The sequence below is a fragment of the Nyctibius grandis genome, chromosome 4 (assembly GCF_013368605.1).
Source record: "Nyctibius grandis isolate bNycGra1 chromosome 4, bNycGra1.pri, whole genome shotgun sequence".
In the NCBI taxonomy this organism is placed as follows: Eukaryota; Metazoa; Chordata; class Aves; order Nyctibiiformes; family Nyctibiidae; genus Nyctibius; species Nyctibius grandis.
Genome location: NC_090661.1, coordinates 89678338 through 89693722, shown reverse-complemented (window position 1 = coordinate 89693722; position 15385 = coordinate 89678338). Strand labels below are relative to the sequence as shown.

At 44.1% G+C, this 15385-nt stretch overlaps 1 protein-coding gene across 5 annotated transcripts in view; it reads right to left on the bottom strand.

Moving 5' to 3' along the window:
• ARMH3 (armadillo like helical domain containing 3) overlaps positions 1 to 15385 on the bottom strand; it is a 131435-nt gene that overhangs the window by 30798 nt on the left and 85252 nt on the right. For all 5 annotated transcript variants that reach the window (XM_068398340.1, XM_068398342.1, XM_068398341.1 and 2 more), the window contains one exon: positions 5540 to 5618. In XM_068398340.1, the coding sequence (XP_068254441.1) occupies positions 5540 to 5618 (79 nt within the window). The remainder of the gene's footprint in view (positions 1 to 5539; positions 5619 to 15385) is intronic.

The following is a 15385-nucleotide window of genomic DNA, read 5'->3' as shown; positions in this document are numbered from 1 at the left end:
CAGACCCATTCAGTCTGGCACACTGCATAAAGCAGTCTGAGGCATTAGTAAATTGCACGGATAGTTCTCTGGTACACCAAAAAAAAAAAAAAAAGAAAAAAAAGAGCGAGGAAGTTATCTAAACCAGAGAACCGCCCCATCAGCTAGGCAAATCAGTAATTTGCCAGTTCCAGAACTCCAGAAGACTTTTTATATAGATCCTTTTAAACCTGGGATTCCAATTTCACCTGGTGCAGCTCAGCTCTTTCCATTTAAACACGAAAATCTGTTTCAAGCCATTAATCATGAGTAGGTGTCTGTAATGAGACCATGAAACCCAACATCCCTCCCGCATTTGCAAAGATGTGATGACTTTAAATTAGGGCTTTGCCTTGGTGACCCCTTAGCTGGAGTTCCACATTCCTACTACTGTGTGCAACATGGCACTAGGAAGCTTGATAGGTTCTACCCCAAAGCTCACTGCACTTCAGAAGTGAAGTAGCACTATGACAAAACCCTTTTAAAGTATTTCTGGAGCCCTCACAACACTTTATATTAATGTAAAGGATTAGGGGGATTTATTGTAGTAGTACCTAGCACTGATGGTACTTGGCATTTTAAAAATACCAAATACACACTTGCCAACAGGCTTTTAACTCTTACCACCACTGCCACCAGCGCCAAAAAACAACAAAGCATTTGGTATCTGCCAGTGGTTTTGCTGCTAGTTAGGGAAACTAGAAGAAGTTGAATAAACCGTGACATCAGTGGCTCAGAATTACAATACTTTAGTGCATCTAAAGCCAACTGCACCCTTTTGTGACTTTGTGTGCAAGTCACTGGTGGAGCCTCCCTGAGCTGCACCTTGGGTCAGTCCCTCGAAGCCCCACCAGGTAACAAAAGGCCATGTGGATTGGGGGGACAGGGAAGGGCATTCAACATTTGAGGTATGACCCCAAGGAAAGGGAAAGGGCTTTGTGATATTGCGTGATCAAACTGGATTGCAGCTACCTGAGTTACAAAGGTATTACAATGTAGAACAACCCAAGTATTACACTCGCTTGTCACAATTTCAAAAGCGATACAGTTGTTCTGTTTTTCCATATCAATCTGTTCTGACTCCCAGCACTTTTATACCTGCAGTTACCAGACTAATACACACAGTACAGGTGTTCACAAGTCTTTCACACTGAACTTTATGCCACCTCCAAACCAGAGGTACCTAGTGTCCCTGTTGTGGCTGGGAAGAAAGAGGAGTTTCTATCAGAAAAAGCACATAGATGTTCCTGACTATCCAGCATCATCAGTCCTACACGTCTGCCATCTCAATTTTAAGACCCTTAGAGCAGAAATCATAGAAAGAACAAGTGCTAAAGAGAAAATAAGACCTTAGTGAGCAATTTTGCTAACTGGCAGAAGACTTGCTTGGCATGCAAGGCACCACAAGATATTCCTGCTCAGAGGAGATTTCACCAGAAGTACTGGGTTCCTCTCACTTTAGCCTCTCTAGAATAATTGTGCTACATCACCATCATTTGGGGTCGGTCTCTTCTCCCAGACAACTAGAGACAGGACTAGAGGACATAGCCTCAAGCTGCACCAGGGGAGGTTCAGGTTAGACATTGGGAAAAATTTCTTCACAGAAAGGAATGGCTTTGGAAGGCATTGGAATGGGCTACCCAGGGAGGTGGTGGAGTCACCATCCCTGGAGGTGTTTAAGAAAAGACTGGATGCGGCACTTAGTGCCACGGTCTAGTAGTTGACACAGTAGTGTTGGGTCAAAGGTTGAACTCGATGATCCCAGAGGTCTCTTCCAACCTATCTGATTCTGTGATCAGACAGAGAGCTACCTTTGTACAAACACCTGCTCTTTTACAACCAGAAAAGGCAGATGTGAGACCCCTCGAGATCATTCATGCCCTGTGTTTTCAGTCTGTTTGTCCACGTTTACCCTTCTGGAGCAACTCTTGTGTTGCTGTTTTCTCACTGCCTTGACCCTGTTCTCTGCAACTGTTTCTGCTAGAAAACATGTTGGGAGCTTCTCAGGTCAGATACGGCACAGAGAGAGTCTACTGCCTCCAATGTATTAAGTACAAGGCAGTCCAGTCATCTGGAGAGTACAGATAAGCCTATGAATTTATTTCACAGAACGCTATTTTGCCCTTTGACTTGAGAAGGGATTGAAACATCTTTGAAGACATGGCAATAATCACTTTCATGGAAGAGCTAAAACTACATTGGCAGTTAATGGCCAACCCTATCTTTTTGGCTGTGCAGCATCCTTCAGCTCCTTAAAGGACAGACAGGCAGGAGCCAAACGTGTTGAGAGGGAGAATACCACAAAAAAAAAACAAATTAACACTGAAGTCAGGTTTAACAAATTAGCAAGTGAGGGAAGACGTCAATAACTGGCTAAGACATTTCCTCTTTCATGGTGAGGAACTACAGCAAGGTCAAGACAGCTAACAACTAGGAAGGATTATGAGCTTGCTTTGGCAAGTGGAGTCTTTGCAGAATGGCACTGGCAAGGATCACATGGTGTTGACAGACTGAAGTGGCTCATCGTCAAATCCCTGCCATTTGCTTGCCCCTGGGAATCTCCCACTCTTTGCTGAAGAGAATATGGAAAGAAAAAGGGTCTCTTGCCAGTATTTCTGATCTGAACACTGGATAAACCCCGCAACAGTCAGCAAAAGCAGTACCATGAAGTCTTGCAAATATACCTGCCTAGAGCACAGATCTATGGTTCCTGGAAATCTTTAGGGCTGAAGATGTAAAGTGGTATTAACAGTCTATCCTTAAAACAATCCCATGTTCATCATTTTCAAGGACCTACAAATCTCCTCAGCATGTAATAATGTTAACATTAATGCTTATAAATAAAAAAGGAGAAAGCACTGAAATGACAGACTGAGAATGGTAATAAATGGACATTAGTGATTAACCAGGTAATAAAGCCTTCAATAGGATTAGGAAAAGAAAAAGAGCAAAATCTCTCTCAGCTGATTACTTAGCTACTTTTAAGGATATTAAAAATAGAAAAATAAAAATAATAATTACAAAAACCCCATCGAACACACGAACAGGGTGCCAGAACAGTCAGGGCACCGCATAGTAAGTTTGACACAGGCTCAAGTAAGAGTCTGCAAGCTGATTAGGTTCAAGTGAATTGGAAGCAACTCGGAGCAGCTGGAAATTCCCCTTCACATAGAGCTATGTCAAAGCCATGCCTGCCCGATTAATAGGAGATTCTCACATACCACAGAGAAGTATGAGGAGCCATAGGAGAATCTGGCCAAAGGCTAGTATCTGGGAAGGAAACGTTCATTAAAAGAAAAGTTTGATCCTCAAAATTGTAAAAACAAATGTTCCCAGTAAAGAAATACCAATGTCCTGAAACTATTGAAATAACTCAAAAGGACAGAATGACCAATGTAGTTATCTGTGTGTGGATACATAAGTTAAATGTCAGCATCGAATATTTCCGTGTGGTACACTTCAAAAAACAGGGCTATAAAGGAGGGTGGATTTTGTGTAGAAAATATTTATGGAGAGAAGAGACAAGGGGAATTAAGTGAACACGTGTGAAAACAAAAGGTATAGCTAGAAGGAAAAAAAAAGAGAGACTGCAGCAGCCAAAAGGCAAGCTTGACCCCCCCACCCCATGCTGAACAGCTAACACAGAACGAAAACAACAAATCCTGTTACCCCACAAAAGCCAGACCCTGGCCTTGACCTCAGCCATCTACCATTACCTCTCATGTACTTACCACGTGGGATGGCTACTGATGAAGGGGAAACCACAGTCCAACACACAGACCTGAGCTCACTGGCTAATTGAAAGTGGAGGCAAGACTTCTCCATCCCTCTCCTCCTTGTGCGGTAAATTGGAGAGCGCTGACTGAACACCCTCACTGTCACACAGTCCCTCACCACACTGACATCTCCCTTATTTCTCTGCAGTTCACCGGGGCCTATTATTGCCTTGCTTTGTTTGATGTTCTCCCTACGTTGAGAGAAAGCATAAAGGGAGAAAAGAAAAAAGAGAAATCTTAACTGTCTTTCAACTTCCTATTAATCTTCCTCAAAATGCTCCATGCATCAGCACTGATTTCATTATCTGCCTGCTGCTAGAGATTTTATTTAAAGAATAACACACAAGGAAGAAAGGATTTAACCTGACCTCCCTGAACTGCTGGGGGATGAATACTACACAGAGCTGACAGTGAAAAGCTCATTTCCTTTCTGAGACTAACCTACACACTATGCAAAATTCCCCTCTATCCGAGCCCCCAGTTTTAAACTGGGCTGTCAAAGGCTTTTCTTTTTTAGGGGCCTGCATTGATGCAATCAGTGTATCATCAGTGAATGAGGATGGATAACATGAACCATCACAAAGCACAGCTGTGGGTACAGTGACTCTCAGAGGCAGAACAACACAGAAAAATTGAATAAACTAAAACCAGTGTTCTTTTAGCCAGGTATATCAAGAAAAGTGTAAAAAGCAGTAGGGTCCACATTTTTTTTTCCACCGCACAAGTACAGCATTCAACTTGAGACTTCAGGGTGTTACATAATAAAGATCAAGTAGGATAATAAATCAAAAGCTTAATAGGAAGCATGAAAGGGTATCAACAAGTAATGAGTAAAAATATATTCTGGATAGAGAGAGAAATGAATTGCAGAGCAAGACGCAGTCAAAACCTTTTAACAGACACAAGCATGGGATCCCAGCCGGTGGAAAGAGCAATCCAAGATGACTCAAATGAGGTCTGTCCTAGAGTGCGTACACAATTTATTCTCCGGAAGGTCCAGAGGTGCTGTCACAGCTGTGTCTGGGATGATCCTCAAAGCTCACATGGCAGCTCTGTATTTTGTCAGCCACAGGCTCCTGCAGAGTCATTTACCTCTCCAAGAGTGATTAACATATAATCCCAATATTTTATTTTGGGAAATAGGCCATCTCTTCCCTTCCTAAGACCACGCACAATAGCCTGTTTTCAAAAAGCCACATTTACACATTTATGCAATACAAGGAGGACACAAAGAGAGTAAACCAGGCCAAATTAAGGAAGGGAAACCTAACCCGATCACCCTCTTTATTAAAAACCTTCTTTTCTCAAAATCTGAAACAACTGAATTCAATTATCCTAGAAAATTTCTACCATTGCCTGAGTTCTAATTCCCCAATATCACCGAAAAACAAGCTACGCCCAACAGTTCTCCGATAACTAAATTCGCTGCCAAAAACTTCCTGCCCCTTTCTAGATGCCAGCATCCTCACAGTCTCCAGCCACGCTTGCTGACAATGCTGCATATTTCATCATTCATACCCATCCTTCTGCATTTGCTGGACCAAGATGTCTGCATGTGATGGTAAAATTGCTTGCTAAAGCAAGCCTTGATTCTCTTCCTCTTGCCCACACCCAGACGAGGAACATGAGAGTCCCACCTTCACTCCTTTTGTTGCTGCAACTTCATCAGTCCCAGTGAGCACAAGGTACTCCTAAATGTCTATATTTCAGAGGTCAACGTGAAAAAAGGTCATCGCCTGGCTTACCTGATCCTCGGAGAGCTGTGATATGTGATTCACCGCAGCGTAAGACTCTATCTTCGGGTTGAAATGATTGATGATGGCTCTGAAACAAAGGAGAGAAATTTTCAGAGGTCTCGGGAACAGCTTAGGGATGCAGCAGAAATTCCCCGCCAGCCTGAGTCAGTGCAGATGGAGCCACAGTCCTGCAAGCAGTAGTTCCTCCCTCACCATGCTGTATTGCTTGCTCTGCTGAAGGCACGTTCCCTGCTGAGAGGCCAATGAAGATTCAGTCACAGGCTCACTGAAAATCGCAAGCACAGGCACTGCCCTACATGTGGGTGCATTTGTCCCAGCAGATACCGGGCTGTGCTCGCTGCCTTGCTGGGAACAGGCTGCAAACCACTCAGTGTTCCAGTGGAGACACAGCGAATCTGGCCATCGCTGTCCCATCCTGCTCAGGAACTGCATCTCCTCATCCCTTCCAAAATAGGTATCGCCTGACATTTTGCTCTACAGAACTTTGATGTGTTGAAGCTGATGGTTTATTGCTTTGCATCTCCACTATGTTTAAAATGTTGTAGTTGGCTCTTACTTGTAGTCATCCATCACTGCAGCCACTACTTTGACTTCTTCCAATAATGACTTTAGTCCTCAGCCCCAATTTAGATCATTAGAGATAACTTATGCCAGTGTCCCAAACATGGCAATAGGAACGCTGATCACTCCTACTTCTCTGCCTCACTTTTCTCACTGCCTGCACCAACATACTCCCCTTCCCTTCTAGGTGGATCTAGAGGCAGGTATGAGAAACCTAAAATTGAAAGAAAAATAATAATTGAGGAAAAAAAAAACCAAAACAATCTGCAGCTGGAATATTTCCTCAGCCTCTCCTCTGCTTGTCAGGTGCAGCTTAGAAGACATATGGCAAGACAGTAAAGTCTCCCCAGGCTAGCGTTTGCAACTGGTCTAGCTGGGATAGTACTCATGAGACCCACTGCCGAGGTAAACGCTCATGATGGGAACAGCCCGTGTCAGTGCTCGGCACAGATGTGCGCTGACGGTGCCTGGAGAACACTTGCTTGGCCAAATTACACCGCAGCAGCAGTCAGGGCTTTCACTCTCATATTCATCAGCATGAAAATTCACTCCAGCTCCCTCTGCTGCACTCTAATGGGTTCCCTCCTCCCCACACCACCTCCTGCAGAAGGGCTTTCAGCTACTTTCTCCAGACCTCATCGCAGCTAAGAGCTGGTGCCTGAGTCCAGGAATAAGTGATATTCAGTGGTACCAATCAGAGCTGGTGGAAAGAAAACCCACCTGGAAGCATCCTTACTTCTTTAAATACACAGATAAAGAAAAACAGTGCGGAGGGGGTGGGGAGTGGGAGAAGAGTGAAGAAAAAAACAAAACAAAACAAAAGCAATCTGCAGATTCACTGCAATGCTCCCAGCCACACACCTCATCAGCCCACCAGATGCAGTCCATGCACAGGGGCAGTCACTCCAGCGGCTGCTCCTACAGCATCAGTACGTACTGAGCACGGGGGGCTTTGCAGTTTTGCCAGCCTCAACAGTTACATCAGTAAAGAGACTTCAGCAGGGCCCCTGCCACGCTTCCTGGACCCCCCCGTTCAGAGGAGGGCAAGCAGGCAGGCAGACATGCCCAGACTCTTCCTATTTCAACCGGACCAGAGAAGCAGCTCCTGTGAGTCACATTCATAGTCTCCGTTACCCAACAGCTCGAACACTGTGGCTTTCAAGTTGCATGTTTCATGCCTGGCTGGACTCATACTCCTACAGGACACACTACAAGCTATTGAAAGAAAAGGGAACGCAGACTTACAACAACTTAACTTCTGGCTTGACAGAAGGTTTGGCAGCTCAGAGGGGTTCAGTGCACTCACATGGTTCCAACATTTACCAGGGAACAGATTTAGCATTCATTCGTATCCACTGCTGTGAAGCACTTCAACATGGGCCGCCTGCTCACAAGTCCCTGCTCGGATCTGAGCTAGTGGAGCGGCACCTGCAATCACAGCTGGGATTCACCCAGGGAAAGCAAAACCAGCAACCAGCTGCCACTGCAGTAAGAATCGACAGACATTAAGGAAGTGAAAGAATTCAAATCTCCTTCCTCATTTCCCTAAAGGCAAATAGACAACTCAGTGACTAGAGGAAGAAGTTCAGCCGTTTAATTTAAGTGAGCTCTTTCACTATGAAGAATTGCTTCCCAACCTGATTTTCTGCAGTGCTCTTTTCCTGAACCTGCAGGCAGCCTGGAGAAGAGGAGCATGAAGAGCTTGGATTCAATCCTGGCTCTGTGCAGTCAAGTTCTTACTGCCCAACACAGGCTACCAAGGCCAGGCTCTGCATGTGGTACAGCTGCTCCTCACACATCTGCTACGAGAAACTCCACCGCTGCCCAGCCCAAGGTGCTCTGCAATAGCAGCAGCCTTTCTGCATAAGACACTCTGATATGCCTCCACTATTCTTCCGTCTCTCAAAATCCATCTTGTCCCTAGGGCACACTTTTAGGCAACTGACCTCCTGAGTAACAGCTGGAATGTCACTTTGCAAAGCTGCCACTCCACAGGCATTTGTTCCTGGAGGCAACAGTGGCCTGGAGCTTTAAAGCACAGTCTCCCTCTTATGGACAACAGAACAGCGACTTTGCCATCATGAGTTCACACACCAGCATGTAACAGCTGAGCCTTGGCAATGTTTTACACTGTGATTGCCTTGATTATTGGGATGTCAGTCAGTACCTTTGGGGAGGGAGAAGGGAGCGGTTAAAGCACTTGGGAAAGATTTGTGATGTGCTGTGCTCTACTGAGATCCTCACATCGATCATGCAAAAAAAAAAAAAAAAAAAAAAAAGGCAAAACCTCGTGTTTGGTATTCACGAAGCACTAGTATCTTCACCGCACTTGTAAAGCAAGGAAATGGCAAAGTGTCACCTGAAAGACAAAACACTGCAGTTCCCCAACTAGCCTTTGATAGTGTGTACACTTAGGTATTTCCACACCACAAAGTCCCTCAGTGGGGCTGGCTGCCATTTGTCATACAAATTTCGGAGTGCTTTTGGGACACAACTCTCTAGGGACTAAGAGATGTCTGGAGAGATGTCACTTTGGTAACACTGCCTCCTCTGACAGATCCACAGTTCAGCAGTTAACTGGCAAGAGAGGGGACTGTCACTGGACAAGGCAAGGATGCTGAATGGGCAAAAGGTGAACCAATGGTTCAGGAACTAAAAAACTGGCTCCCAGTGGCTTCTCTTGAGGTTAATGCTTAGTGCTCTAAGGCAGACCACAAGCAATCTCCGCATTCTTTATTCCTCGATCTCCCAGTGAGAGTCATTTACACACCAGTGCTCTCGGAAAAACACACATCTCCCATCACTTCTTCATGCAACTCTTCAGACAGCAAGCTACCTAGACACCATGATGCCAGAAGCCATGTAGAGATACACATGAATGAACCTGTATTTTCCTCAGGATGAACAACCTAGGACACTTGCATTTATGTATTTATGCATTTGTTGCATATTTATTGCATTTATTTATTTATTTGGGAAGAAGTGAATGATTGCAGGAAAAATACAAAGTGTTCCACCCTGATTTAGGAAACTAAGTGCCAATGAATCATTTATTTGTACTAGCTGTATTAGACAGTAAAAGCTGTTATTAGACAGTAAAAGTGGGTCCCACTGTAACAGGTATTGTACAAATACAGAGGGGTGGAAGGCCTCTGACCCAAAGAGCTAACGATCTCAAATGTAAGAGAAGAGGGAAAGCTCAGAAAATTGTGGTGGCAACAGAAAATATAACAGTGCTGTTACTTACTGAGTGTCACAGAAGACTTCAGTTAGAGGCAAGTCAAGGATAGAAAAAACACAGAAAAAGAATACTGAAGGAAGATGTACAGAGATGGGAAAAAGGAGACAGAAGGGTAGATGCGATCAAGAAAAACAGAGGTGAAAAGACTGCAGGACAGTGATGATCAGAGCAACAGCAACTGATCCCAGGGCAGTCTGTCCTCTGCAAACTGGAGCTCTGTCTGGTGGAAAGTTTCTGCTTTGCCTGTTCTTGAGGCTGCAACAACTGGCCAGTCTGAAGTGTCTGTTACTAGCCCCTTCTCCCTCAAAAACACATTGGCTGGAAGGTCAGAAGTGGGGGAATCTCCATGTGGGCCCTGTTAGATTTTTTCCCCAAAATGGGGACATCCTACTGCAGCTCTCACCTTGAGCTATGGTGAGAGAAGTATACCTCCAGGCGAGTTGCATTCCCCCCATCACCGTCTTCACTGCAACAGGGCTTGCTTCTGCAATGGCTGCAGTAGCTCTCTGGCCAGTAAGTAACATTTTAAAAATTGTTTCTATAAAGTCTTTTAAAACTGCCTAGAATTACTCTTTGATAAACAGAAACAACCAGTGCTGCCCTTCAGAGAAGCTCAGAGTAAAACAACTTCTGAAGATGCAGAGTCTGCTGACAGGAAAGGGCTCCTGTGAACACCAATATGGCATGCATGGGAAGAAAAGATTTAATTGATTCCTCAGTTTAATTTGCCACTAGTTGTAACATCACATGTGAGAAGTGAAATGCACCAGCAACACTAAGCTATCGGTCTCTTAATTCCTAGCATCTTCTAGCCCCTGTGCACCCACTGTAGCAAGGAACACCACCCTGCCCGCCTTAGCCTCACAACAAGCTGGTCTGGGTCCAACATGCAGGGAAAGCAAAATCACTATGCTCAGGCAGGCAGCACTTCTTCAGCACGTTTTCTCTGACCTCCAAACTCTCCCCATCAAGTTATTGCAGATGAGCTGTCTAATACCAACTCCTGCTTGACAGCAGCTGCATTTCCAGAGTCCCAGAAGACAACACTGTCCTCTTGTCCTGAGCAGTGAAATTAAGCACTCTGGAGGTGCTGAAAGTAGGCTAAGGGAAAAACAGAAAGGTTGCAAAGCTTATTATAGAGATAGGAATGCTGAGCCAGCATTCACTGCACGAACCTGGTATTTGCACCTACTTTACAGGTCCAGTATGCAATGCCTGGCATAAAACATTCTTGTGGATACCCAAACATTTCTTGTACAATAAAAGCAGCACCACAAGCTCACTTCTTCCTACATCCTGTAACTGTGGAACAGAGAAGCAGCAACACTTAGCCAGTATTTACCCCTTCACAGGAAATCAAGGGTGACTTTATACCCACTACACACATTCATCTTCTCAAGCGAATGCTCATGCCAGCGCAGTGCACTGAGCGGCAGTGAGCACACCTCTTTTCACTGAGTAAAGCCGAATGCATGGCAGAGGCAGTCAGCTCACTTTCCCTCTGCAATAAAAACTGACAGTATCAGAGATGGACAAATACTCCAGCATGCACTAAGCTTGCAGTACCACGATGAAGGCTAGGAACAGGCAGCAGCAGGAAAGGGCATAGTTGTCTTTTATCACACTTCACTTTATAAAGCTGCTTTACTACAAAAGGGATACCTGAGATAGTGGTTATTGTTCAGGAAGAGGAATCAATAAGTGACCAGTTTCTCTCTGATTTACTACAGCAGTTCCACCTCCCTCTCACAAGCCTTAGCTTCTCCCTTTATAAAACAGGAGTAAAAACAATCACCTCCACAAAGTGTTTCAAACCAACAAGGTGAAAAGAGCGCAGAGTGTTTTACTATGTGATATGTTGGAAACTGCTCAAGCACAAGGCAGCAAGTAAATTACGTGTAATACAGAGAAGAAAATGTACACAAACGACCTATCCTCTTCCCCCGTTCATGCCATCGTAATCATGGTTGCTGTGCAAAACTCCCAGCCACAAGTCAGCCTTCCTGCAGCAAGCTGTGTCTCAGCAAGCTGCTGTTCGGGGCAAAGATCCTGCTGGCACTGCTCTCTTATGCACTCCCAGTACTCAAGACAATAAAACCCCATCTGTTCAGTGCCTGCAACAATTAGATTGACTTACTCCATATGTACAGCCTCACCTGGCAGGAGGTGAGAAGGTTTAGATTATTTTAACACATGTCCACAAGGCATTGCTATAAAGTACACATACCTTCCATACCTAAGCTGTGTGCATCAATTAAAAGCAAGCAAATCCCCTGGAATGGTGCACTAAATTCTTCCTTCTACTGTGGTTTAACTCCAGTCTGTTAAATTTCTTCTCTCCTAACTTTAATGAGTACCGACATTAAGCTGGAAGTCCACAACTCACAGGGGGAGGCACCTTCCAGACACGATAATAAACTGCAGGGGAGAATCCAAGACAAAAGGATATTTTAGTCAAAAGCCCTTGCTTTAGAGCTCACCAAAACCACCCGAGTCAGCACTGCTGCAATTTCACAGAAGAAATAAGCCCGCTACACCTGTTCAATTCTGCCATACTGAAATCCATTGATTGCAATGACAGGCTCCATGGCAGAGGGAGATACATGGCCTATTTATTTAATAAGGAGGGGACGAAAGACTGCACATGCGCCAACTGAGCTTCTCGCAATTCTTGGCATTGTTTTACCAAGCCCCATTCTGCAAGGGCAGAAACAGAGAATGTGCTTTCTGACCCACCATGCAGCTCCACAGTGCATCTTTCCACTTCACTGTTTACTGGATACCGACCTGGTATCATCATGGCTTGCAGGATATGCTGATTTTCTCTTCTTACAGCTCATGCCCATACGTTTAAGCCAAGCAAACCAAATACCTCCACCCTCACACCTAAACGACTTCTATTTGGCTTCTTAACTAACGAAGTCCTCATGCGTGAGCAGTTAATTCTTTTGGGACAGTTGCATGACCTCACTGGAGACTACAACTCAGGGAATTTATCCACTTGCATGTTTTAATGCAGCCAGTGCATCACTGGAAACTAGTCTAGATGCATTTCTCTTCCCTTCTCTCAATAAGTAGGCATCAAAATTCTTAAGTATACATAACTAATGACACTGCTCGTTTAGCTGATATGAATGACAAAGTAGAAAATATTGCCTAGGCATTGGGAGTGAAAATATCTATTGAAGCACAGGGCACCAGCCTGATCTGTGTTCCCGCTCTTCTGCCAATCTGTCGTTGACTGTTCTACAACGAAGCTATGACTTGATAAGGAATACATTTCTCATCTGAATCATGTAATCTATGGGAGATAAATGACACATTTTTATGGCACATTTCATTGCTCTGAAACACCTGGCTACTAGTGGTGGGAGTATGGTGAGAGTTTACTCTTACCAAAGTAAAAGCATTAAAAAGCCAACCCTCCATTACACCAATTCCAGAGAGCAGCTGTGAACTAATACCTGCTCACCTCTAACTACAAACAGAATTGGTGCTGTTTGACAGAATACAGAAACGTCACAGATATGAAGTCTGCCCTCTGGGCTTGGGCTGCTGGGCACTAAAACCTGCAACTCAGTCGAGCACGTTCAAGATGTGAGACCTGACCATGACACACCAGTATATGGGATTTTAGGCACGTCTACGCTTCCATAGTTGTGTTACCAATTTTGAAATTTCAACCAACTTCTAAAATGAGAATCCCTCCCTTAGAAGGTTTCTTAATATATGCTTTTAGAAGGTGTCTACTGCCCTAGGGCCGTGGTCCTGCCTCAATATGTGCACAGACCCATAACCAACAGTATTAATACCGAGGTATCTTTTTCAGACTCTAAACAACCTTTTCTGCAGCACGTGCTCCCCAGCCCTCTTACCTCATATATATTCATTTGTCCAGACAAAGTTCTTCAGATGTGCCAAACAAGCAGAAAATACAGTCCATGGACCAAAGAGGCTGTGGTTCTTTTAGTACCTAAGCACCCTTTGATGCAAACAGCACAATATTCTGTGGTAAACAGGTGTTTTAGAGCAATGAAATGTGTCATAAAACACTCCCTCAACACCAAATACAGCCCTTCGGCTACAACTACTTTTTAACTGCCTCACGTACAAGGCAACCTGCTCTCCAAAACAAACAAGGTATGAAGAAACAGGTAATCCAGAAAGTGAAAAAAAAAAAAGACAAAACACCAAAACAAGGAAGTGGAGTTAAAAAAAGGCATTTGACAGTGGTTTACCGGACAGGTTTGCAGAGCCACCCTCTCTGGTTAGAACCTGAAGTAAAGAACTTTTGGCCAATATTTATTCTCTCCAAGCACTATAAGTAGGTCAGCACCTACCCATTGCTTCATAATTCACATTGCAGACTGCCATCCAAGCCTCCTGAGACACAAGACATTGCAAAACTTCAAACAGGACCAAAGCCTGAAATATTTTAAATTAGTTTTATGCCCATTAGTATCTTAACTAGTATTTTATCATAGGATGTTTAACTTCAAGGAAAGCAGAAAGCTTAGCTTTGAATGCTGCATTTAGTGCAGAATGCCATACGGACTGCACACACCAGCTTCCAAACATACCAAGCAAAGAGTGAAATTTAAGAAGTTCATAAACCATCCCACTGGCACCTTTCAAAGCTCTCTGAGAAAGGCAATGAGTACGGCTGCTAGTCTAATTAACTTAGTGAACACTTGCCATCAACCCCATATTATCTAGAGTGGGTGGAAATGACTCTTATTACCCCACTTTGTCAGGTGCGACCCAGCAAGTATTGCATGAGGCCCTGAACGCCCTGTTTGCAGACTGTGGCAGCAAGACAGAAACCTCTCTCTTTAGGTCACGTAACACCACCTTATTCTACCGACTCACACTAAAACCTGTGCCTGTGACAGAAGGCCCAGCAAGAAAGGAAGGCACTGAAGCATTGGCATTTGTCTGGATTGAGCGAGTAAAGGGTTAGAACAATACAATCTAGTCGTGAAGTATCTGGATATTAAATGACACTAAGAGAAAGGGGGGAAGGAACACTGCCTAAGCAAGAATCAACTACAGTCACACCTACTTTGTAAAAGGAAATGGAGTTGAGTCCCACAATGATATTTAATTAACTTAATTACATCAAGTGTCAGCTTTGGCTGTACCTACGCAGCCACGTAAATCTGAACAGAGTTCATGATCTTAACCTTTCAGATACTACCAGCTACCATGCTGACCAAAACCCTGTATTTACACTCCAATCCTCTGAAAAGACAAGATGCTGCAAACCTCACAATATTTTCTCATCAGACAGGTGCAAATGAGAATCACATTTGTCGAGAAATGCCTGATGGAAGCAACTAAAGCAATGACTTGCCTTCCAAAATCCAGGACCAAGACTAAAGCATGGACTCTGATGATACCGCCCCACACACACCGAGTGAATACTATGTCCTCAATAAAGATGTCATCACACATCATTTGGGACAAGGTGAAGTTGGTTTTCAATGCCAAGGAAAGCTGTAGAGCCAAACAGCATTACAGTTGAATGAATGGTACTCTTCTTATGATACTTATTTCATGTCTGAAAGGCTGGAGGATCTGTAGTCGATTAAGATTCTGTTTTCATTAGAGTGCGTGGTTTATGGATCAGTGGAGAGCTTCATCTCATCGCAGATATCTAACTCCTTTGCTGTAAGTATTTCATGTGTACCCATCTTCTTTCCTATTTAATCCCCTTAGCCAGACCTGTCTCCCTGAAAGCCAAGCTCCCTCCATCCCCGTATCTGCAGATCTCACAAATATCTACTCTCTGTTGAGATCTCTACTCTCAATATCTAAGGAGTGATGATCAGAAACAAGTGACTTATTGGAGTTGAACAAGTTATCAACTGAGTTACTGACAACAGGCGGGCATTAAATCCATTGTGACTGTAGAGTAACATGCCATACTTCAAGCTAACCTGTAGGCATACACTCATAGCTCATCGGACAACAGTGAGGACAAAAGGAGAACTGGGGGTCACCTCATCACAGCCCAACTGACAAGTGGCAGC